We start from the raw sequence: 24,567 nt of genomic DNA, 5'->3' as shown, positions 1-24,567 counted from the left end.
TATACATGGCAAATCCTATATAATAATATGCAAATAGACTGAACGGCAGAGCAACCAATCAAAGCATAATATGCTAATGGTATGCTAAGGCTGCTCAACCGTTCACTATGAGACATGCACTGACCATCAGGGGGCAATCAATTGGTCGATCAGTCGCTATGACGTGCAATGACCACCAGGGGGCAGATGCTCTGACCGGTAGGTTAGCTTGCTGCTGGGGTCGGGCCGATCAGGACTGAGCCCGATCGGGACTGAGCGAGATGGGCCAGATACGCCCTGGACCCCTCCGGCAGTCCTTCCCTGGACCGATCATGCACCGGTGGGGTCCCTCAGCCTGGCCTGCGCCCTCTCGCAATCCGGGACCCCTCGGGGGATGTTGGAGAGCTGGTTTCAGCCCGATCCCACAGGGAGAGTGCCAGATGCAGGGCTCATGGCTAGTGAGCACTGCTGCAGCAGCATGAGCCTCTCCTGATTGGGACTGATTGGGCAAGCCTGTGGCAGGCACAGTAGGGCCGGGATGAGTGGGAGCGGCAGGTAGGAGCTGCAGGCCGTGTTGGACTACGGGTTTCGGCCTGATCCCTGCAGGCCACCCAGAGGGACCCCACCCGTGCACGAATTCGTGCACCAGGCCTCTAGTAAGCATACAAAAAGATGGTTAACAACATGTCACCATGAGGCAACAAATTAAAACAACAGTGAGATACCACTACACACCTATTAAGATCATTAAGATGATCAAAATCCAAAACACCAGTAACATCAAATACTGGTGAAGTTGTGGAGCAACAGAAATTCTCAGACTCATTGCTGGTAGGAATGCAAAATAGTGCAGACCTTTAGAAGGTCTGGAAAACAGTTTGGCAGTTTCTTACAAATCTAAACATATTCTTACACTATTCAGCAATGAATTGAAAACCTATGTCTACACAAAACCCTGCACATAGATGTTTATAGCAGGTTTACTCATAATTGAAAGCAACCAAGATGCCCTTCAATAGGTGAATGAATAAACAAGTTCCATACAATGGAGTATTATTCAGCAATAAAAAGAAATGAGCTCTTATGCCACAAAAAGACATGGAGAAACCTTAAATGTACATTGCTAAGTTAAAGAAGCCAAGTTAAAGAGACAGTAAAAACATTCATGGTTGTAAGGGGTTTGGGGGAAGGGATGCAGGGATGAATAAGTGGAGCACAGGAAATATCTAGGTCAATGAAACTACTCTGTATAATACTGTAATGGTGGGTAGGTGTCATTACAGATTTGTCAAAACCCACAGACCATAAATAATAATGTATCAATATTGGCTCATCAATTGTAACAAATGCACCAGAATAATGAAAGATGTTAATAATAGGAGAAACTGTGTATCTGTACTTTCCTTCAATTTTTCTATAAACCTAAAACTGTTCTAAAAAATAAAGTCTATTAATTGATCTTTTATTTTTAGAGAGAGAGAGAAGAAGCGAGGGAAGGAGAGGGAGGGAGGGCGAGAGGGAGAGAGAAAGAGAGAGAGAGAGAGAAACATAGATTTGTTGTTTCACTTATTTATGCATTAATTGGTCAATTTTTATATGTGCCTTGACTGGGGAATCAAACCTTGGTGTATTGGGACAACACTCTAACCAACCAAGCTACTCGGCTAGGGTTAAAGTCTATTAATTAAAAGTAAACCTCTTCAATAAACTTCTTACCAGGTCTAATGAAGACATTTTCCACAGACAACATTGCTGCTATTGGAAGTAGTAGATCTTCACAGTCCAGAGAAGCAGCCTTTATTACTGCACATGTCAGATGTGGAGGGAGAGGAAATTCTACCATAGACAAACCCAATCTGGTCACATGGCCATTCCTTAATAGAAAAAAAAGTTCTTTTGTCTTTCTACTTTGGGAGAGTACAAATGAAATGCTCATCATTCAGAATAAATCAGACATAATTTAGATTACCTTCAATCACCCCCATAAATTCAATTTAAGAAACATAATACACTGTAGTCATAGATAAGAAAAACATCAAGATAATAAATTCCTTGTTGTCAAGGGCCAGTACATTCAAAATCCTAAACAATGATGCAAAATAGAGTAGTGTAACAGACACAAAATGCTATGGAAACACAGAGGATGTCCTTGAAGTAATGGAAGTAATGAAAGAGTGATAATTACCAAATCCTTCCCCATCACACAATCATGAGAACAAGGATTCTGGCTCTCTTATCATTTTGATATACCCAGCATAATGCCTGGCACTGAAACAGTACTCAGAAATTACTTGTTAAATAGTACTAATATTGAACAAAATTCATTTTATGGTATAATTTGTAAATTCAGAATTGTGGTGAAAAAAGGCTGAGGACAATTTCTAATTTCAGGTAAAACAATCCACTCAATTCAAACAAATTATTTTATACTTATAAGGAAAGTATTAAGAAGCCTATTTTAAAAAGAAATTAACATCTGTTGTGGTTGGGTTTTGGGGGAGGGGTTTTGTTTGGTTGTCTCTTTACCTGTCAATAGCATCACACTGATAAAGTTGTTTAAGGGCTTCCAAAATAAGTCTCTCATTAGGTGGGTCCAAATAAGGAAACCTGTGTTTACATGAGATATAAAATGAGAACCCATTTCTTGAACACAGTATGATTTTATACAGACTTGAAACTTCCTTTAAAAGGTTTTAGCACTCCTATTTTTCAAATACTCTCTCTTCTTTTTTTAAGGCATCCTATGATCATGATCAGCATTCAGCAAAAGAGGAAATAAGTTTTTCTGAATCATAGTCTTTGATTAATTCGAGAAGCACCTGTTTTTGATCTCCTTAGCTGGAACACCCTTGCCATTCCTCTTATTTGAATCCTGCCCCATTCTTCACAGCCCAATGTCAACTCTATTCTGTTCTTTAGTCCACAATTTTATTATAAGTTTATAAAACAATGGAGAAAAATTCACTGAAAGTGGCCAAAAATTACAGAATGTTTAATAGTACTTCAAAATGGCTTTTGATAAAAAGGCAAGTATGTTCAATTAATTTTACCATATTTGCTTTATGTATCTGTATGTACCAATTACTTAATTTCTCCTGAACTCTTAAGGCAAGTTGCAAATACAATGCTTATTCATCCCCAAAATACTCAGCATGCATCCCCTGAAAATAAGGACATTCTCTTACATAACCACAATATCATTAATAAACATAGGAGAATTAATGATATTCACAAAGGATAACAGTGGCATATAACCCAGCATGAATATATATACATACTTTTAAACAGGGGCAATAGTTACTTGATTATACCAATCTTGTTTCTCCAATGTAACTTAAGCTTAGTGAAAGCAAAAAACTACTCGAGTATTACCGTTTCTCACAGTGCATAGTACACAAAGCTGGCTCTACCAAAGATGCTACAAAAAAACCCCACCATTTTATCTGGAATTATGATCATTATATACCTTTCATAACAGATAAACAGTGGTCACTAAATGACCCAAATAATATCAGCATGAGGCACACCATTAAACCAAGGTTAAAATATGAGCAAGGGCCTGCCTGGCATGGCTCAGTGGTTGAATGTTGAGCTATAAACAAGGAGATCATGGTTCAATTCCAGTCAGAGCACATGCCTGGGTTGCAGGTTCAATCCCCAGTAGCTGGTGTGCAAAAGGCAGACGATTAATGATTCTCTCTCATCATTGATGTTTCTATCTCTCTCCCTCTCCCGTCCTCTCTGAAATCAATAAAAACATATTTTAAAACAAATATGAGATTGGGGTCAAAGTCTAGTAAAGCATCATAAAGAAGCCTTTTGTATGGGTTTACTTAAATCTTGAGATATAGGGATATCTGAGCCAAATACTTCAAAAGAATTTCTGAGAATTAACCAGGCTCCACCCTAACACATTTTCCTTTTTTTAAAAGCTGTCTACATACCTTATAACATCGTGTATGGCAAGGCACTTTAAGGTCAAAACTACAGATGTCAAACTAGTTCTCTTAATCTCAGGGATCACATGGTCGGGCATACACTGGTTCCAAAAATCTTTACTATAGATCCGAAAGCATTTTCCTGAGGAAGTCCTACCAGCTCGACCACTTCGCTGTAACGCCTCACTCCTTTAGAAGAAAGAAAAACAAAAGTCCCCAAAATGTTCAGCATGGAGGAACCTGGAGAGTATTATGCTAAGCAAAACAAGCCAGTCAGAGAAAGACAAGTATCTTACTCATGTGGAATCTAATGAACAAAATAAACTGATGAACAAAATAGATCCAGAGACATAGAGGAAAGGAACAGACTGTCAAATCTCAGAGGGAAGGCGGAGGTAGGTGGGTGGGAAGAGATCAACCAAAGAACTTGTATGCATATGGACACAAACAATAGGGTGGTGAAGGCCAGGTGCGGGGGGTAGGGCAGGCTAGAAGGAGACAATGGGGGGAAGATGGGGGACACATGTAATACTTTCAACAATAAAGATTAAAAAATAATGTTATGTGTTTCCTAAGCAATTCACCTCCCACCCTGAACCAACTAGAAATTATCTAATCCATGGTTCTTTGAACAAAAACGCGTGACATAGAGACTTACTTTGAAATTGGAACCACCTCCAGGATGTCCAAGCCTAATCTGGGATTGTGATTTAACTGCTTCACAAAGCCACCATCTACCACATACCTAAGAAGAATGAAAACAAGTTAAGTTTCTAGAAAATAAGGAAAGAGTTGTTAATTTTCAGCCACTATGGAATCTCCTTTTTCACCAAACTAACAACTACATGATGACTTTAATGTTAACTGTAAAACTTGAAAGTCAAGAAATTGGAGCTTCATACATTCCTGCTGGAAATGTAAAATGGTTCAGCCAATGTAATGTGGGAAAAGGTTTGAAGGTTCCTCAAAATGTTAAACACAGAATTACCATGTGACCCAGAAATCCATTCCTAAGTAAGCACCCGAAAGAACTGAAAACAGGACTCAACACATACTTGTAGATGTATGTTCATAGCAGCACTATTTGTAAGAACCAAAAGGTGGAAAAAAACTTAAATGTCCATGGCCCATTAAGAAATGAATAGATGCATAAATTATGGTATCTATATATATAAAAGCCTAAGTGACTGTTCGACTGGTAGCTATGTTGTGCACTGACCACCAGGGAGCAGATGCTCAACACACAGGAATGAAAACATGGAACAGACTGATGAATCTCAGAGGTAAGGGGGGAGGGTGAGAAGAGATTAACCAAAGATCTTATATGCATACTAGAGGCCCTGAACAGATCTGTGCACCGGTGGGGTCCCTCAGCCTGGCCTGCGGGGATTGGGCTGAAGTCAGCAGTCTGACATCTCCCAGGGGGTCCAGGATTGTGAGAGGGCACAGGCCAGCCCAAGGGATGCCACCAGTGCATGAATCCGTGCACCAGGCCTCTAGTATACATATAATGGCATATAAATCATATTCTGAGTTACTGCTTAAAGTATACAGGATTTTATTTTGGGGTGATAAAAATGTTTTAAAACTAGACAGAGTTGCCCTAGCTTGTTTGGCTCAGTGGATAGAGCGTTGGCCTGCACACTGAAGAGTCCTGGGTTCGATTCCAGTCAAGGGCACATGCCTGGGTTTGGGCTCAATCCCAGTGGTGGGCATGCAGAAGGCAGCCAATCAATGATTCTCTCTCATCATTGATCAGCTGATCAATGATTCTCTCATATCATTGATGTTTCTATCTCTCTCCCTCTCCCTTCCTCTCTGAAATCAATAAAATAATAATTTTAAAATTATATAAAATATTTTTTAAAAAACTAAATAGAGTTGGTGGTTGTACAATGTTGTAAATGTACTAAATACTACTTAATTGTCCAGTGTTAAATGTTAATTTTATGTTATACAAAATTGAGCCCAGCCATTGTGGTTTAGTGGTTATCATCAACCCATGAACCAGAAGGTCATGGTTCAATTCCCAGTTGGGGCACATGCCTGGGGCACATGTGGGCTCGATCCTTAGTAGGGGATGTGCATGGGGCAGCCGATCAATGATTCCCTCTCATCATTGATGCTTCTGTTTCTCTCTCCCTCTCCCTTCCTCTCTGAAATCAATAAAAAATATACTTAATAAAAGAAAAAAAAGAGTGAACATAAATATTATATGTACTTCCTACTCCATTTCCCTATTTATTGCAATCAATAATTACAAAAATGACAGGTGACTTCAAATTAAGGTGAGAAGGGAATTAGCGGAGGGCACAGAGAAGCAAACTCAATGTTTTATGATTAGCTAAGTGGCTTTCTTGGCTTTAAAAGAATTTTTTAAAGTTGTACCTGATTCCATCTATTGTCAAAGATGTTGCAGAAATATTAGTGGATACGACACATTTTCTAATTCCAGGTGGAGGTGGCAAAAATATTCTCCTCTGTTGATCTAAAACATATGTAAAAGGAAAATACTAATTTATAACATGCATTTGTCAAACTCAAGTTTTGAAAAAGTAACTTCTTTCCATTGAAAGTTATATTCTCTTCACCTCTTTAATTATCTTGAATTCAAAATATAATAGCAAAACTATTTTTCCTCACCTTTCACTGTTAAGGTTTCTAGATCCATGGACTCACAGTTTATTATTGCTAAAATAAACCCTACAGCAGACGCCTTTATGTAGGTCATAGCTCCCTTTGAGAATATTTTAAAACCATGTACCTCTTCTCCATTAAAAGACACGTTTGTACACACACACAAAATTTTCAAACAATTCCCATTTAAGGGCTACAGATTAAGGACCTCTCTCTGCCTTAAAGACTGATTAGCTAAGTAGTTTTTACTTTTTCAGTGTCTGCCCAACTCATGACTACCTCTCTAAACAAGTACACCACACTCATTTCCACTACCCACACTCTGAAGGGTGGGCCCCAGCAGCAATGCTTATAGGATGGTACTTGCTCTGATTTATAGCACCAAGGATAAACATCTTGCCCAAGTTGGGCCAATCTGATTCTCCTATGAATTTGGAAGAAGGTCCAAGAGACGCTCAATTTGATTAGGCTAGTCTCTTGCAAAGAGGAAAAGTAAACTTGTCATAGGAAAATGACTAAAGAAAGTGAAGGACAGAAATCTAGTCTAAAGAGAGAGAAAAATGAATCAGACTTGAGAGTTAACAAGAGAGTATTTCCGAGTTCCTGGCACTTCCCTGGCCTTAAGAGGCCTGGGTGTAAATTAAATAGAAAGATGGATTTGGCCTTTAGGGATAAAGATTAAAATTTTCAGGCAATCCGACAGAAAAAGCAAATCACTTACAGGGAAGGGGAAAAAATCAGGCTGGCCTCAGACGCCTCCACAGCAACATTCAATGCCAGAAGACAACTGGACAACGTCTACCAATTTCTAAGGAAAAGAAAGTGTGACCCAAGGACATAAAACCCAGCCAAGATGTACTTCAAGTAAAAAGGCAAAAGCCAGACATTCTCAAACATAAAAGAGCAACAAAAAAATAGTACTCAAGCCCAGTTGGCATGGCTCAGTGGTTGAGCATTGACCTATGAACCAGGAGGTCATGATTCGATTCCTGGTCAGAGTACATGCCAAGGTTGTGGGCTCGATCCCCAGTGTGGGGTGTGCAGGAGGCAGCTGATCAATGATTCTCTCTCATCACTGATGTTTCTATCCCTCTCCTTCTCCTTTCCTCCCTGAAATAAACAAAAATAATTATTAAAACAAAACGAAACACTCAAGAGCCCTTCTATTTTAAAAAAGTTAACAAAAGTAAGCCAATCTAAAGTTAACCAAAAGTATCGTAGGAATGAAAAAAAAAACAGTTTAAAAAAAAATTGATGGTAAACACTAAATACATCGGAATAATATAATAACAAAAATTAGAAGAGGATATAGAAGAGTAAAAGTATTTAAGTCCTCATCAGATAAGTAAACAGGTAAGATCTCTAATCAAATATGTTCTGAAAGAAGATACTAACTTCAGCTTAATATTTTTCATCTTGCTAAACTTTAAAGCAAACTTTTATAAAATATTATCTCATGTGGTAAAGATTAACTTGAAATTTAATAATTCCTTCAAGTAAATTCAAGTAAAATTAAATATATTTTTAAAAAATAGTGCCCTGGCAGAGTAGCTTAGTTGGTAAGAACATCCTCCCAATATGCCAAGACTACAGGTTTGATCCCTAGTCAGGGCACATACAAGAATCAACCAATGAATGCATAAATAAGTGGAACAACAAATCCATGTTTTTCTCTCTCTCTCCCCCTTCCACTCTCTCTAAAAAAATCAATAAATAGCCCTAGCTAGTTTTGCTCAGTGGATAGAGCGTCGGCCTGAGGAACAAAGGGTCCTGGGTTCAACCCGTCAAGGACACATACCTTGGTTGCAGGTGCCTCGGGCCCTGGCCCTGGTCGGAGGCAACCAATCGATGTGTTTCTCTCACATCGATGTTGCTCTCTGTCTTTCCCTCTCTCTTCCACTCTCCCTAAAAATCAATGGAAAAATATCCTTGGGTGAGGATTAACAAATAAATAAATAAATAATAAAAATAAAAACCAATTAAAAATATATTTAAATGTATAAAGAAAAAGTCCAGAACAATATATCTCAAAATGTTAATAGTGATTAGTACTTAACCATGTTAGTGGAATCTAAGTTTAAGTAATTTTCTTACTTTGCTGATTTTTTTTTAAAGTATGTATTTCTTTATAAGCCAAAAAAATATGTTCTCATTTGGGGAAGTTCCACACAGAATAGAAGTTTTTATGTGAAGCTTACTAATCTTATTCCCCTACACCTTTAATCTTAACATTTAAAGAAACTATTGTAAACAAAGCAAATTCTAGTTACCTACCATATTGAGGTAATGTTTTTGTTTTGAAGGAAGAAAACTATTTGGGGATTTATGTACTAATCTAAGCAAGCAGTTTTCCTCTTTTAAAATGTTGTACATTAATTCAAGGTAAAACTCCTTTCCTTTTCTTCATGTATTTTGGAAACACATACTGTCTTATCACCCCTACCGAATAAATAACCAGTTATCAAATACAGATGTACCATGTGACAGCAGGGACATCACTTAGCCTCTACTGTAAAATAAAGAAGTCTGATTATGCAGGACCATATAGTATATGTATGTGAGTGTGTGTGTGCGCGTGCATGTGTGTGCATTTTTCTAGAGAAACAAGCCATGACTTTTATTACCTTTTTAAAAGAATCTGAGACCCTACCCTCTAAAAGAGACTAAGAAGCACTGAATTCGATCATTACTTTTAGTGCTAAAATGGTCTAATTCCATGCAAATATTTGTCACTTATGTAAAAACAGGTATATTTCAGTTCATACCTTTTTGTGGGGTTCAGCGTTCCCTAGATGCATGACAAATCTGAGAAACTACAATACCCCGAACCAAAGAAGGAAGTCAGAAGAGCAAAGAGGTTTGAGAGAAACAAGAAAAAGGTTCTAGTCATAGTATTTGTTGAAAGTCCTGCAGAAAGTAAAAAATCTGAATTCAGTCTAACAAGTATACAATGAGGACTTTTTCAAAATATTGTACTTGCCTTCACGAGGTTCACAATCTCTTCGAGAGGATGAGACAACCACAACACGATGTAGAATGTGTTAAGTGCCACAAGAGGTACAGCAAAGCATGAGGTTCAAAATGAAGAGATCACAGCAAGTTGTGAGGAGGGAAACAGGGAAAAATTTTTATGGAGTTGGTGAAACAAAATAGCAGGATTTCAGCAAGTGAGAGGGGAGAAGAGAGAAAGGAGACGTTCAAGTTAAGGAAATAGCAAACAGTCACCAAAAACGATGTGGGAGGAAAAGGATTTAAAAAATCCCACCAGCACTTCTAGCTTGAGAGAATGTCACAAAGGGTGGGGTTGGGAAGTTCAGCCCAGGGATCGTGTAACCTCGGCAGCAGAAAGGACACCACAGCACCTCTTCATACTTGACAGATGAGAATTTTTTCTGCCAGTTAACAACATACTTTAAGGTGTCTCTTTAAAACACTCAACCACCCTCATGACTAGCCCAGAAATAAGCCAATATAAAATATCCACATTATAATTTTTACAGATTCACTAAACTTAGACATGGGTCATTTTTGAACCCCCTTCCTACAGGCTACAAGCAGGAAACCCTTCTTCCCTCTCCTCACTCCCCAGATCAAGTTTTCTGTTCCTGAAATAAAGGAAGTAACATAACAGTGTCTTTCCCCACCACCCAAAATAGCAATAATAAAGAAAAAAAAAGTGCTGAATTGTATTAAGCAGGTTTAAAAAGAAAGCCTAAGGGCCCAGGAACCTGACACTCTCCCTATCTTGTCTAATTCCACCTCACCCATTACTTAGTGCCTCATCAGCTCCATTGAATGCTGCTTTGCACTGTTATAAACTGCTGTAATTAAAACTATTATGCTCGCCCTACCTGGTTTGGTTCAGTGGATAGAACATCGGCCTGGGGACTCAAGGGTCCTGGGTTCGATTCCAGTCAAGGGCACATGCCTGGGTGTGGCTCGATCCCCAGTTGGTGGCATGCAGGAGGCAGCCAATCAATGATTCTCTTTCATCATTGATGTTTCTATCTCTCCCTCTCCCTTCTTCTCCGAAATCAATAAAAATATATTTTTTAAAAAAAACCTATTATGCTCATAATGGATCGCCAGTAGCTTGCCCTTATAGTGCCCTTGGAACCAGAAAGGAAACTAAAATAAATACAACCCTTCAGTAATGGCCCTACTCACACCCAGCCCCACATCTTTAATGTGTGCAAATGCACTGGGAATTAAGGCTGAAAGCAGGTTGCAGTCATGCTGGAAGGATACTGAATGGCAACTTAATAAGTTGGCACTTTAATTCAGTCGGGAATAACAGCTGAAGGTACCCAACAGGATACTGACACAATCAGAGCTGTGCTGTTGGAAGATCAGCACTGCACATAGGATGGCCAATAAAATGAGGGAAAACCGATTAGCAGGCTATGGTAACAACTCAGAAAGGCAAACTAAGGATCCCAAATCTAACAATGATAATGAAAAACTAAAAAGAATGAGAGATCTGGATAAGACAAGGGTAAAGAAAACCTGCAGGAGTTGCCACCTGTTTGGATTGAATGATCTAGATCAGTGGTCAGCAAACTCATTAGTCAACAGAGCCAAATATCAACAGTGCAACGATTGAAATTTCTTTTGAGAGCCAAAATTTTTAAACTATATAGGTAGGTACATTGTTATTAACTTAATTAGGGTACTCCTAAGGCTTAGGAAGAGCCACACTCAAGGGGCCAAAGAGCCGCATGTGGCTCGCGAGCCGCAGTTTGCCAACCACGGATCTAGATAATAACAAGCATAAGACCAGAAAACCAAGTGAAGAGACCCAGGAGGTCTAGGCTGCAGGAGTGAGTCTGAACTAGAGAGCGCTTTCAGGAATCGTTCACAGAGAAGTGAAAGGTGAATCCTAGGATCCAGTTTCACCAAAACACATTTTTAAGAAAACAGCAAGCTAGGAATGAAACTAGAAAATAGTCACATTTAGAAGGGAACAAAGGCTGGAGAAAGTGGGAAGGCAGAAGCCTTAGAGAAAGATTGCTCAGGAGAACTAGATAATTAAATAGTATCCCAAAAGATAACATTTCAAAGACCTATTATTGTCATCACAAAATCAAAATACATCATGGCCATGAGATTTGAGAAATAAGTCACTAGCAACCTTTAACAGTATAAGAACTGGATTTCAGGATGCTAAACAAGAAGCAAGAGCAGATATAGAACGTTATTTTCAATGTGGTAATAAGAAGGAAAGAATAGCCCTAGCTGGTTTGGCTCAGTGGATAGAGCGTCAGCCTGCGGACTGAAGGGTCCCAGGTTCGATTCTGGTCAAGGGCACATGCCCAGGTTTCGAGCTCAATCTCCAGAAGGGTGTGTGCAGGAGGCAGCCAATCAATGATTCTCTTTCATCACTGATGTTTCGATTTCTCTCCCTCTCCCTTCCTCTCTGAAATCAATAAAAATATATTTTTAAAAAAGAATATATTTATATATTTACATATATATACATTTATATATATTTACATGTATTTATTTTATATGAAAAAATATAGTTAGTTAATGGTTAATAAAGCAACCGTAATTGTTTTTAATTACCTTATCAATTTTAAAGCAAATTTTAAGAGTCATTAGATCAAATCCCCAGAAAACAATAAGAACCTTAAATATCTAATGATGACCTTAAGAATTCCGTTTAAGATGTAAAAATCTAAAAATAGATTTCAATATCGAGAGCAAGGGCCTAATATCATCACAAAGGAAATTTCCATAATAGCATGTGGTCTATGGTTATTTACCAACACATATATTCCTGAATTTTTTTATTAATATAAGAATCACCTACTCAATAAAAACAAAAACACACATAAAAAAACATGTTTTTTACATTATATTAAATGCTAATCCCAATTAAACTCTAGGCAGCTACAGTTAATTTTCCTTTAGTTTTACAAATCAAATCTCTAATAAAATAGTTTTACACAAAAACTCTAAACCTCATTTAACAACATTTATCATGAACAGTATCAGAATAAGAGTTTGCATATGCTCTTTGAATTTACATCATTCTTGAAAAGTAGGCTAATATGTGAACACTTAAAAAATCCAGTGTTGCCCTTGCCAGGTAGCTCAGTTGGTTAGAGCATCATCACCAAGGTTGCTGGTTGGATCCCTGGTCAGGGCACATACATGAATCAATCAATGAATGCATAAATAAGTGGAACAACAAATCAATGTTTCTCTCTCTCTAAAAAAAGTAAAAATAAAAAATAAAAACTCACACTGTGTTTAGTCTCAGATATATCTGGATATATAAGATTTGTAGAAGCTCTGTGGCCGTGGCAAATAAGGCTTGACTTATGGTGCTACTATCAAGAAATTACAGTCCTTATTTCGAAAAATTACCAACAATATTTTTGTTCCAGTGGGAGAAGATGTAGGTCACTCTTAATAATTCTAAGGGGCATGTGGAAAACCCTTGGAAAAGACTTCAAGAAAAAAATCACTTCTGCCCTAACTGGTTTGGCTCAGTGGATAGAGCGTCAGCCTGCGGACTGAGGGTCCCAGGTTCGATTCCGGTCAAGGGCATGTACCTTGGTTGCGGGCACATCCCCGGTGGGGGGTGTGCAGGAGGCAGCTGATCGATGTTTCTCTCTCATTGATGTTTCTAACTCTCTATCCCTCTCCCTTCCTCTCTGTAAAAAATCAATAAAATATATTTAAAAAAGAAAAAAGAAAAAAATCACTTCTCTCAAGGGATGCTGGTTCTCTTAATGTTCTGTTTCATGTTGTGGGTGTTAGTTACAAAGGTGAGCGCAGTTTGTGAAATTCATTGACCTAAAAATAAACATTTAGGACTTGTGTGTGCACCTTTCTGCACATATGTGATTTTTCAATAAAATGTTTTTTAAAATCAGTCAAATTTTCTATGCGAATGAGGAATTACCTGTTGTCATAGATCCATAACATGGCAATATTAATAAGCCATCTAGAGTGGTATCTTGAACATCATAATCATAATCAACAGACTCTGCCATCTGAAAAAGTAATTCACAACTTTTTTCTATTTCAAATTGACCTGAAATGAGGGGAGAAAACACCATCAGCAACTGAATAGCAAAGTTAATTTAAGAGTGAAAAAAAGACCTTCTAAATTAAAATCAGTTTTGCATAATAGTTATTTTAAATCTCTCATTTGATCTAAAGGAGATGAACACATAAGTTGTCCAAATCTTAACAGTAAAATAAAAAATAGAAGAAACACCCGTTTCCAAGGAATTTAACTCTCTAAAGGAATAAAAATGTTTATAATCTTCTAGCCTTTCATGTTATTTAACGTGGTTTTTGAGGAAGATTCAGTAAGGTTAATCATTAATATAAGGAATTCTAGTCCAGGAGATACTGCATTTCGGTGTGTTTCAAAATACTTAAGTAATCTTAAAATGGCAAAGTGACTGTTGCAATGTCTCACTTCTGACATCAGTAGAAGGCAAAGTAGGAGGCGAGTGATGAAATGACTCATTTCTGCTAATAGGATGCTATTACTTGAAGAATCACATTAATCTGGGATTTTTGTCCTACAAAAAAGGTTCATCTATGAGACATGGATTCCACACCTTATATACTGCTATCATATAATATCACCCAGCCACTCAAAGGAGAAAGGAGCTGGTAGGATATCTTTTGAAATAATAAAATTAATCATTCAGATTCAGGACTGTTTAGTGTGGTAATACTTCTATATGAGATAGACTAATAAAAATATTAATACTTTACCATTTAATATCTTTCTACTAAAAGGTCAGTGTGTTTTACATGTTCACTAATGAGACTGGCATTTTTAATGGCAGTGTAGAATTATCTTACATGAGATATAAAATCTGTAACTATTTAAATTGTCATAAAAAGCTGCAGCAACATGAGTACCACCCAGATTTCCCAGCAAAGACAGCACTTTATTGTGGTGCAAGTGCCCTCTCATAAACAGTCATCTTACACCTGATACTGAATGCTCACCAGTCAGAAAAACCAAGATGTCGCCAGCCATTTCATTCAAATGGATATCCATGGTCACTTTCACAATCTAAAGCAAGAAACACAAGCATAATATACTAGTGGAAATACAGCCCCCTACCCCCACCTCCCCTTGTTCCACAGAAAAATTAAATTTGGCTCTCAAAAGTCTTAGGAGAGGCCATTAGAATAATAGGGAACTGCCTGGCCAGGTGGCTCGGTTGGTTGGAGCATTGTCCCATGCACCAAAAGACTGGGGGTTCAATTCCCGGTGAGGGCACATAATGGAGGCAGGTGTTTCCCTCTCACATCCATGTTTCTCTCTCTCTTGATTTCTCTCTAAAAATCAATAAAATAAAATAAAAATAGCCTGGCCAGCATGGCTCAGTGGTTGAGCACTTTCCTATGAACCAAGAAGTCACAGTTCAATTCCTGGTCAGGGCACATGCCCAGGCCGCAGGCTCGATCCCCAGTGTGGGGTGTGCAGAAGGCAGCTGATTAATGATTCTCTCTCATCACTGACGTTTCTTCTCTCTCCCTTCCTCTCTGAAATCAATAAAAATATATTTTTTTTAAATGATAATAATGGGGAACAAATAAATTATCAAACTATACAATCAACTAGAATCACAGATATAAAAAAGATGCAAAGTAATACCGCTTGAATATATGCAGTATTTTCTTTGTCTCGCGGGCCGATCAAATTGCAGAATTTTTCTCTGACTGGATAAAGCCTTCCAGGTATATCAAATATTGGACAATTTCCAAAGAATGCAGAGAGCTTGGCTAATTCCATAGTTGCTGACATCACCACGACCTTTAAATGCTCCTTCCTGTTAGGAGACTTCTCCTGAAATAGCTTCTTCAATAAACCAAACAAGATGTCCTGAAAGAAAAGTAAATTTCTAATAAGTATACATAACAACCTCTTTTTAAATATTTTGTTTCCCTAACCAAAGACTCCCTATTTCAATAGATTAAGTTGTAAGAGGAGGTAATCCAAAAGCTACCCCGAAGCAAACTGTCTAACAGATAACCAATATATTAAAATACTCACTGTAGTTAGAGTTCTCTCATGGGCTTCATCCAAAATAATGACACTGAACTTGGTAAGATTTGGATCTCCCAGAATATGTTTCAATAAACATCCATCAGTCATATATTTGATTGCTGTTTCCTAATGTTTAAAACACAAAGTTTTAAACAAGGCTAGGAGTTAACAGTAGTCATATGCATAAAACAATGGAAGGGAAAAGAAAGACAGTTGCAGTGGCTACTAGGAAGGCAAAGACAGTATTTTAGAGAGTCATTCTGTGCCATAATTGATGACCATTCCCATTAGGAACCTTACGTAAATCAGGGATTATTTTGTATCTGGTATAAAATTAAGAAATCCCAAGAGAATGTAAATTGTAACTATTAACTATTAAAAAGAAAACAATTTTAAACTTGTTAGTGCCATGAATATAGAAGATGCTCAGTACAAAATACTTGCTGACTTTGTTAATTTAGTTGTCAGTTTTCCATTGACTTCAAGAATACAAGCATACAACATGGATGAACCTTAAAAACATTAGGCTAAATGAAATAAGCCAAAATCAAAGGACAAAATATTGTATGATTCCATTTATGAGATAGGCAAATGCACAGAGACAGAAAGTAAAATAGTAGTTACCAGGGGCTGGGGAGAAGAGGAGGTTACTATTTAACAGATACAGAGTTTCTATTGGGATAATGACAAAGTTTTGAAGACAGATAATGGTGATGGTGACACACATTGTGAATGTACTTAATGCCAGTGAATGGCACACCTAAAAATGTTTAAAATGGTAAATTTTTATATTATGTATATTTTACAATAAAACGTTTTTAAAAGAATACAAATTTAAGTTACATGTAGGATCCTTGGAGCTAAAAAATAAGAAAATTCTAAGAAAAAGAAACATGCCCTAGCAGGTTTGGCTCAGTGGATAGAGCGTCAGCCTGCGGACTAAAGGGTCCCAGGTTCGATTCTGGTCAAGGGCACATGCCGGTTTTGTGGGTTCGATCCCCAGTAGGGGACGTGCAGGAGGCAGACAATCAATGATTCTCTCTCATCACTGATGTTTCTATCTCTCTCTCCCTCTCCCTTCCTCTCTCAAAAAACAATAAAAATAGCCCTAACCGGTTTGGCTCAGTGAATAGAGCGTCGGCCTGCGAACTGAAAGGTCCAAGGTTCGATTCCGGCCAAGGGCATGTAAAAAAACAAACAAACAAACAAAAAAACACAATAAAAATATATTTAGAAAAAAAGAAACATAACTGTCACTTAGAAACCAATTGAGAACGGAGAAAATGGGTTAAACAGACATTCCAAAGCATTAACAATGGACAACAAAAATTAATTCTGAGATTTTGTTTCCTTAAAATATAAATTTTGTTTCCTTAAAAATATAAATTCAAAGTTAAAATCTTTCATAATTTTCTTCATTCTTTCCATAAGTTTACAGTACTTAAACAAATACCAACAAAACTTTTGTACCTTAGAGCTGCAATCATCAAAACGAACTTGGTATCCTACTTTGGATCCCAAAGTGCATTTCATTTCTTCAGCAACCCTCTGAGCCACTGATATGGCAGCTACTTTTCGTGGTTGAGTCACACCGATCATACCATGTTGTGAAAACCCTATCAAAACCAGAGTGAAAAAACACAGTAATGTTAACAGTTGCTTCTTATTAGAGCTAAATTGTTTCTGGTCAATCAATACAAACTATTCAAGTATTTCCCAAACTCTGCAAATTAATAACATAGTATAGTATTACATTTGTATCATGGAAATTTAAGAATTAAAAATAATACATATTAATAATCATTCAAAATGTATATATATTAATTAGGCCTAATTTTTAAAAATCCAATATAAAGCCCTAGCTGGTTTGCCTCAGTGGATAGAGCATCCGCCTGTGGACTGAAGTGTCCCAGGTTTGATTCTGGTCAAGGGTACATGCCTGGGTTGCAAGCTCAATCCCCAGTGGGGGCGGCAGGAGGCAGCCAATCAATGATTCTCTCTCATCATTGATGTTTCTCTCTCCCTTCCTCTCTGAAATCAATTTAAAAATAATCCAATATACAGATTTACTCTAAAGAGTAAGCCAAGCCCAGTGTGTGGCTCAGTGGTTGAGCATTGACTTATGAACCAGGAGGTCACGGTTCAATTCCCGGTCAGGGCACTGCAGGCTCCATCCCCAGTGAAGGATGTGCAGGAGGCAGCTGATCTCTCTCTCCCTCTCCCTTCCTCTCTGAAATCAACAAAAACATCTTTTAAAAATATAAGCCAAGCATTTTTAATCTCTAGGAATCCATAAAATTCTACACACTTCCTAAAATAGGTTTATCTTTGTCACAGAAGTTTAAATATATCACTTTATATAGATTCTATAGGCACTTTTTTTTTACTATTTAAAATATCTTTGAAAAGGAGATGCATCTGACAACTGATGACAGTTTTCCTTCATTAACAGTATGTTAATAGTAAAAAATAGTGGTATGTCTTAATCAAAGGCATCTTAGGTTTGATGCATAAGAGTAAGTTAATATATAAGCTAAGAAGTTTTTATTTGTTTATATGATCATCCAATATAATTTTGTTCTATATTAACCTTATGCTAGGAAGTTCTAGCATAATAAAGTGAAAGACACTTTAAGGGTAATTTGTTAGCTGGTGTTAGCACAGTCAGGGAATAAATACCTGATAATGCTCTGGAAAAAGAACGAAGAAATACTAATGTCAGGAACAGATATTAATATATCCCTTTCCCGGAAAAGATTTCAATACCCAATGGTGAATAGTCTACTTCAAGACAACTTATTCTATAGCAGAGAATCAGTATATACCTATAGTTTTACTTGGGATTATTATGACAATTAAAAATGGAAAAGTTGCCATCTCAACTAATCTCTGAATCTGAAATAAAACCACAGAGAAGCAGGGAAGATGTAGGGACAGACCAAGAGAAGAATTGGGTCTGTAAAACAAACAGTGGGCATTTGTGGTATACAGAAGTCCTATTAGCCTTTAAGAGGATTTTTTTAAGTGTATTTTTATTGATTTCAGAGAGGAAGGGAGAGGGAGAGAAGATAGAAGCATCAATGATGAGAGACAATCACTGATCGGCTGCTTCCTGCACACCCCCCACTCGGGACTGAGCCCACAACCTGGGCATATGCCCTTGACTGAAATCGAACCCAGAACCCTTCAGTCTGCAAGTTGATGCTCTATCCACTGAGCCAAATTGGCTAGGGCAAGAGGGTATTTTTTTCAACCTCCCCAAATTATCCCAGAACATCATTACCTGCTTCATATAGATATTTTGGAAGTTGAGTTGTTTTGCCACTTCCTGTATTTCCAGTAACAATAAGGAACGAATTGTCCCTCACAGCTTGAATAAGCTTTTTTCTTTGTTTTTGAATAGGAAAAGTTGGAGTAGTTCCTCCCTCCTGTGATGTGCATCCTTTGTCTTCTGTAATGAGAGAAAAAACAATTGTGCAATTAAAAGGTCTGTAAAGATATCTTTGACTCAATTTTCCAGAACTGAAAAGAAAAAGACAATAAAATTTTCGGGTTGGAAAACATCAACCAACGACTTATCAATTAAATCACCTAAGCCTAATTTGTGAGTGAGGGTTTATAAGCCCAGAACAACTTTTTAGCGACATCTAACAAGTTGAGCATTTGCTAATGCATGACTCGAAGTTAGCCTAGCTAGTACAAGGCAACGTATATGCAAGTATACCTATACAGAAGCACAAAACCCAATTTCATCAAACAACAGAACAAAAACTGGAACCCAGCAGAAAACTGTCAGCTGAATTAAGAGCCACCTGTGCCTGCTTCTGATTCATGGTTCAAGTTAGGTCCCTGTTCAGAGTGACATATCCCAGAAGGCCAAGTGGTGGGTAACCATGGAAACTGGCTCCCATACTGTACCCAAAGGCAGGCTGGCGACCCGACGAAGGCGGAGGAGGGGGGGTAGATGGGTAGAGAACAAAGGCTTTATGCGCCTGGTTAACAGGAGAGCGCGTCTGGGCTTCGGGGTCCACTTTTTTGGCCCCCAGAAGGTTTTCGCTCAACTTGGGTCTGGGACCGCCCCCCTCTAGAGCAAAGTGCTCCCATTGGACGCCAAGTTCGCTTCTGGCGAGGAGGGCAAGGAACAGGCTGCGGCCTCCCGCCCACTCTGCTCCGCCGGCCCCCGGCGGACTTCTACGCCCCCCGAAACCCCCAGCCGTCACTCTCGCTGGCCAGGGCAGCGTCCCGAGGACCGCACCTCTGTCCGCGATGGGAACAGCCGAAGGCCGCTCTTCCTGGGGCTCTCTGGACCGCTGTCCCTCCTCTGGCCGCCTTGGCGCCCTGCCCGCGACGGTGGGAAGCCGGGACATAGACCCGGCCCCGAGCGGAGCGGAGCACGTCCACCGCGGCGGGGAGACCGGAGGGGAAGGCGCGGGCGCAGCCTGATGACGTAGCGGTGTTTACTTCCGCGCGTGCGGCTGGGAGCACGGGCAGGGGAGCTGCTCGATGACGTGTCGCGAGACGGCGGGAAAGCTCCTCCCCCCCCCGCGACCGCGTGGCCCCCGAGCCAGGGTTTCCCGCTGCTCCTCGGGTGCGAAGCCATCCCTCCCAAGGTCTGCCAGGGCCCCTCCGTTCCTCTTGTGCGCAGAGGAGCCAGGCGACACCCTGCCCCGGGCCCGGCGGCCACTGCGCGCCCACTGCCTTCACGCACCTGCCGCCATGCGACCCTTTGCCGGGAGCCGGGACCTTCCCAGAGCGCGGCGCTCCGCCATCCATCGCGCCCAGCTCATCCCGAAATAACCTGCTCAGGGCGCCGAGTTGCAGAGCTTCTAGTTTTGTTGTGTCCAAAACTTAGGTCCCCTACGCTGTTCATTTCCTTCATAAAATGCATTTGAATGTATTTACACGTCTATTTTCTTCCCCTTTCCTCCGAGTAGACACGAGGACGGGAACTTTAGAAAACCATAGTACGCGCAGAGCCCAGCAAAGCCATTCAAAGTGGGTCGTCCATATTTGTTGGATTTGCTGAATGGATGAATGAATGATTGGTTTCCAGAGGAATTAAGCTCACTTTCAATTCGGTGTGGATTCCTTCGAAACCACAAGATCTGAAAAGTTAGACAGAGATGGGACTACTTTTCAGAAAAGGTACTTGGGGGAACTCTGTTCTGTTATAGAACTTTCCAATTTTGTAAATAGTGTCAATGTCACAAAATCACCATAAGAAGGTTGTTTCTTGGGCTTGTCCACTTTCTGCTGTTAGAATTAACCAACACAGACCAGCGGGGTGGCTCAAAGATGGAGCATCCACCTATGAACCAGAAGGTCATGGTTCCCATAACCGGTGGGGCTGTGGGCTGGATCCCCAGTGCGGGGTCGTGCAGGAGGCAGCCGGTCAAGGATTGGCTCTCATCATTGATGTTTATATCTCTCTCTCCCTATCTCCCTTCCTCTCTGAAATCAATTTAAAATATATATATATGTAAAAGGATTAACCAACATAACTCAAAAGTTGTCACTTCACCATTAACTATAGGCCACTATTCTCTCTGATCAGGTTTCAAAAGATGCCCTTGGAACCCTGTGTGGTGTGTTTCAGTGGTTAGAGCTTAGGTGCACCTTGGGAGGGAAGAAGAGGAGGATGGGAAGGCATGGGCATACGCCCAAAAAGGAAAATGCACCCCAAACAATATACTATTGAATGTCAATTATAATTGAAAATGTTTTAATTACTAAAAAAAGCTCGGGGGTAGGGGGGGCATGTAGGGATTGGACAAAAAAGAAAAAAGCGAGAACTCGTGGACATGGACCAAAGTGTGAGGATTGCAGGGGTGGGGGTAGGGGTGGGGGTGTGGAGGTGGAGGTGGAAGAGGGCATAGAGGGTATAAATGGTGATGGAAAAAATAAAATAATGTTAAAGCCTTTGCAAAAACAGTACATAAATGATGTATGTTTCAATAAACTAGATTTACAGAGGTTTTAAAAAGGGAGTAATTGCCCCCGCTGGGTGACTCGGTTGGAGTATTGTCCCCTGCATCAGAAGTTTGCGGATTTGATTCCCAGCCAGGGCACAAACCTAGGTTGTGGGTTCGATCCCCCATCGGGGGCATATTCGAGGCAACCGGTGAATGTTTCTTACATCGATGTTTCTCTCTCTCTCAAATCAATAAAACGTATCGTCAGTTGAGCATTTTTCTAAAGGGACTAATTAACATCTGACATGCAAGTTCATCAAATTTTGAATGATACCAAATGAAGTACAGCTTTCTCACAACTCTATATATTGGAAACTTATGTGCTACAGGAATAAATCTGGTAATAAGAGAACATCCCAGATTTCTCTCATCCATTAAGGGAATCTCCCAACCTTCTGGAGTATGTTAGAAATTCAAAATATTACAAGTCAGAAAAAAAAAGCAAAAATACCACCAAACCAGTATTATATGAAATGCTGAAAGGTATCCTTTAAGAAGAGGAAGAGGCCCGGCTGTGGTGGCTCAGTGGGTTGAGCGTTGCCCCATGGACCAAGAGGTCCTGGATTCAATTCCCAGTCAGGGCACATGCCTGGGTTGCAGGCTTGATCCCCAGTAGGGGCGTGCAGGAGGCAACCGATCAATGAGTCTCTCTCATCATTGATGTTTCTATCTCTCTCTCCCTCTCCCTTCCTCTCTGAAATCAATAAAAAAAATATTTAAAAAAAGAAGAGGAAGAAGAAGAAAAAGGTAAAGATAAAAATTATGAACAGCAAATACATATCTATCAACAAGTGAATCTAAAAATCAAGTGAATAAATAATCTGATGAACAGAATAAACTGGTGAATATAATAGAATCAGGGGCATAGAAAGGGAGTGGACTGACAATTCTCAGGGGAAAAGGGTGTGGGGGTGCGGGAAGAGACTGGAAAATAATTGTACACCTATGGATGAGGACAGTGGGGGAGGGGGTAAGGGCAGAGGGTGGGGTGGGAACCGGGTGGAGGGGAGCTATGGGGGGAAAAAAGAGGAACAACTGTAATAATCTGAACAATAAAGATTTAATTTAAAAACGTTTGTAGTACAAGCAAGGTATTGGTGAGTACAGGGCAAAGGATTTCAGTACTGGGCAGCTATATCAGTGACATAGTAAAGTTACTTTTTAAGAAAATGAGAAGAATCATATCAGACAATGATAGTTACCATTTATTGAGCACTTAGTAGTCAAACATTTAATGTAAATTTTTCATTTATTCCTCACAAAAAAACCCAGAGAGGTAGGTGGTTGTTATTCCTAATTTTCACATGTGAAAATCAAGGCTCACATACATGTCCAAGACAACAAAACAAAGAGGTAACAGGACCAGGATGCAAACCACACTAATAACCACTTTAATGTAATGGGATTATCTAAATCTTGATGCCTAACGTAGTATTTTATTCCAATGTTTGTTAATAAACTATTAGAGAATAACTATTCTTGTTTGAGAACCACCTAATAAGAGTACCTTCCCCCCCCAAAAAAGAATACCCAGAATAAAACCTGCAAACCAAGAATGAAGAAAAGTAAACATTAAAACCATAAACGTTATTTAACATTGTTGATTTTAAAAGCAAGGGCATTTAAGACATGTTACCATTAATAACCATGTGCTCCAGGCTATTTCAAACTGAAAGATCAACAATTATTTCCTGCCCAGCGAGCTGACAAATTACAAAGGCAAACAAGAAACAAATATAGAGTGAACATAGAGAATATATGGTTTAACATGAGAAGAAAGGTCAGTGTTCCCAACAACCAACATTGAATCTATTTCCTGTTTTCTTTGGGTAGTAACAAAAACCTGAAAGAAATTGTATTTAAAGAAGTGTGAGAAATATGAATTCCACCCTGCTGCACTGTTCATAATCAGTCTTTCAAAATGATCTTGAGTCAAAGTAATGTTTTTGAGCACCTAAAAGACAGCAAGGAGCCTCAATACTCAAGATTTACAAAAATGGAAACAAATTTTTAAATCATCTTCAGGAAAGAAAGGAGAGTATAGAACCACTGTTAGAATTTAAGAAAAATCACTGGAGCAAAAGGAAAATGATCAAAGATTTTTAATACAATAAAATCCAGAAAGTTAAAAATGGTGAAATTTAGAAAGTTAATTGTCACAGGAAGTCACAAAAGGAGAGTCACTAATGGTATCGAAGTACATGGATTTTTTTAAATTAGTGAATTTGACCAAAATTATAGTTGTTTTGTAAAGAGAAGCTGATTGTATATGGATGAGAAGAAAACACAAAGCAAGCAGAAAATGTGCTTAATGCATTTGGAGATGCCTGGTTAGAACGAGGTGAATGAAAGGGAGAGAAAAGAAAGCCAGAAAAAGATACCACTGCTACAGTGTATGTATGATGATTTAAAAAGACTTGGTCAACGAGGTTATTGGGGTACAGTTAGAAGGTGTGTTTAGGAGAGTAGGAACACAGAGGTACTGATGAGGGGGAAAAGCAAGTTCTCAGAAGGATGCAGGACTAGAGGAGAGAAAACACTTTTAGTCCCTGTAGGTATGGTAAGTATACATTTGTGGCAGATTTGTGTTTCAAAATAGGAATCTGATTGTTTCTTTCTATTTCCCTCCCCTATTTCTATCTTACTAGTAAACCAAGGGCCTCTCTCCCGCTCCAGCCCTCACAGAACAGATACAAAGATCCAGGGCCACTGCTGACCTATGGGCTAAGCCCAGATCCTCCTGTGCGTGCTTGAAGAACTGGTTATTCACTAAGGTGGATAAGAGTGTGCCTAGAGAGAGATCAGAGAAAAGGGAGAATCCTATATAATAAAAAGGTAATATGCAAATTGACCAAACAGTGGAACGACCGGTCACTATGACGCACACTGACCACCAGGGGGCAGACACTCAATGCAGGAGCTGCCCTCTGGTGGTCAGTGTGCTCTCACAGGGGGAGCACGGCTTCAGCCAGAAGCCGAGCTCACGGCTGGCTAACACAGCGGCGGTGGT

At 39.2% G+C, this 24,567-nt stretch overlaps 1 protein-coding gene across 1 annotated transcript in view; it reads right to left on the bottom strand.

Annotated features, from left to right (window-relative positions):
• Nucleotides 1-20,028, bottom strand: part of DHX40 (DEAH-box helicase 40) — a 37,873-nt gene extending 17,845 nt beyond the window's left edge. The window contains 12 exon segments of the mRNA XM_006092216.3: nt 1,696-1,853; nt 2,506-2,586; nt 3,924-4,106; nt 4,576-4,662; nt 6,306-6,405; nt 13,468-13,599; nt 14,538-14,604; nt 15,193-15,420; nt 15,592-15,711; nt 17,056-17,201; nt 18,869-19,036; nt 19,841-20,028. Coding sequence (XP_006092278.1) covers nt 1,696-1,853; nt 2,506-2,586; nt 3,924-4,106; nt 4,576-4,662; nt 6,306-6,405; nt 13,468-13,599; nt 14,538-14,604; nt 15,193-15,420; nt 15,592-15,711; nt 17,056-17,201; nt 18,869-19,036; nt 19,841-19,952 — 1,582 coding nt within the window. The 5' untranslated portion in view covers nt 19,953-20,028.
• Between the last annotated feature and the right edge of the window lie 4,539 nt (nt 20,029-24,567).

Source organism: Myotis lucifugus, unplaced genomic scaffold, assembly GCF_000147115.1.
Source record: "Myotis lucifugus unplaced genomic scaffold, Myoluc2.0 scaffold_99, whole genome shotgun sequence".
Lineage (NCBI taxonomy): Eukaryota > Metazoa > Chordata > Mammalia > Chiroptera > Vespertilionidae > Myotis > Myotis lucifugus.
This window is presented reverse-complemented; position numbering and strand designations above follow the sequence as displayed.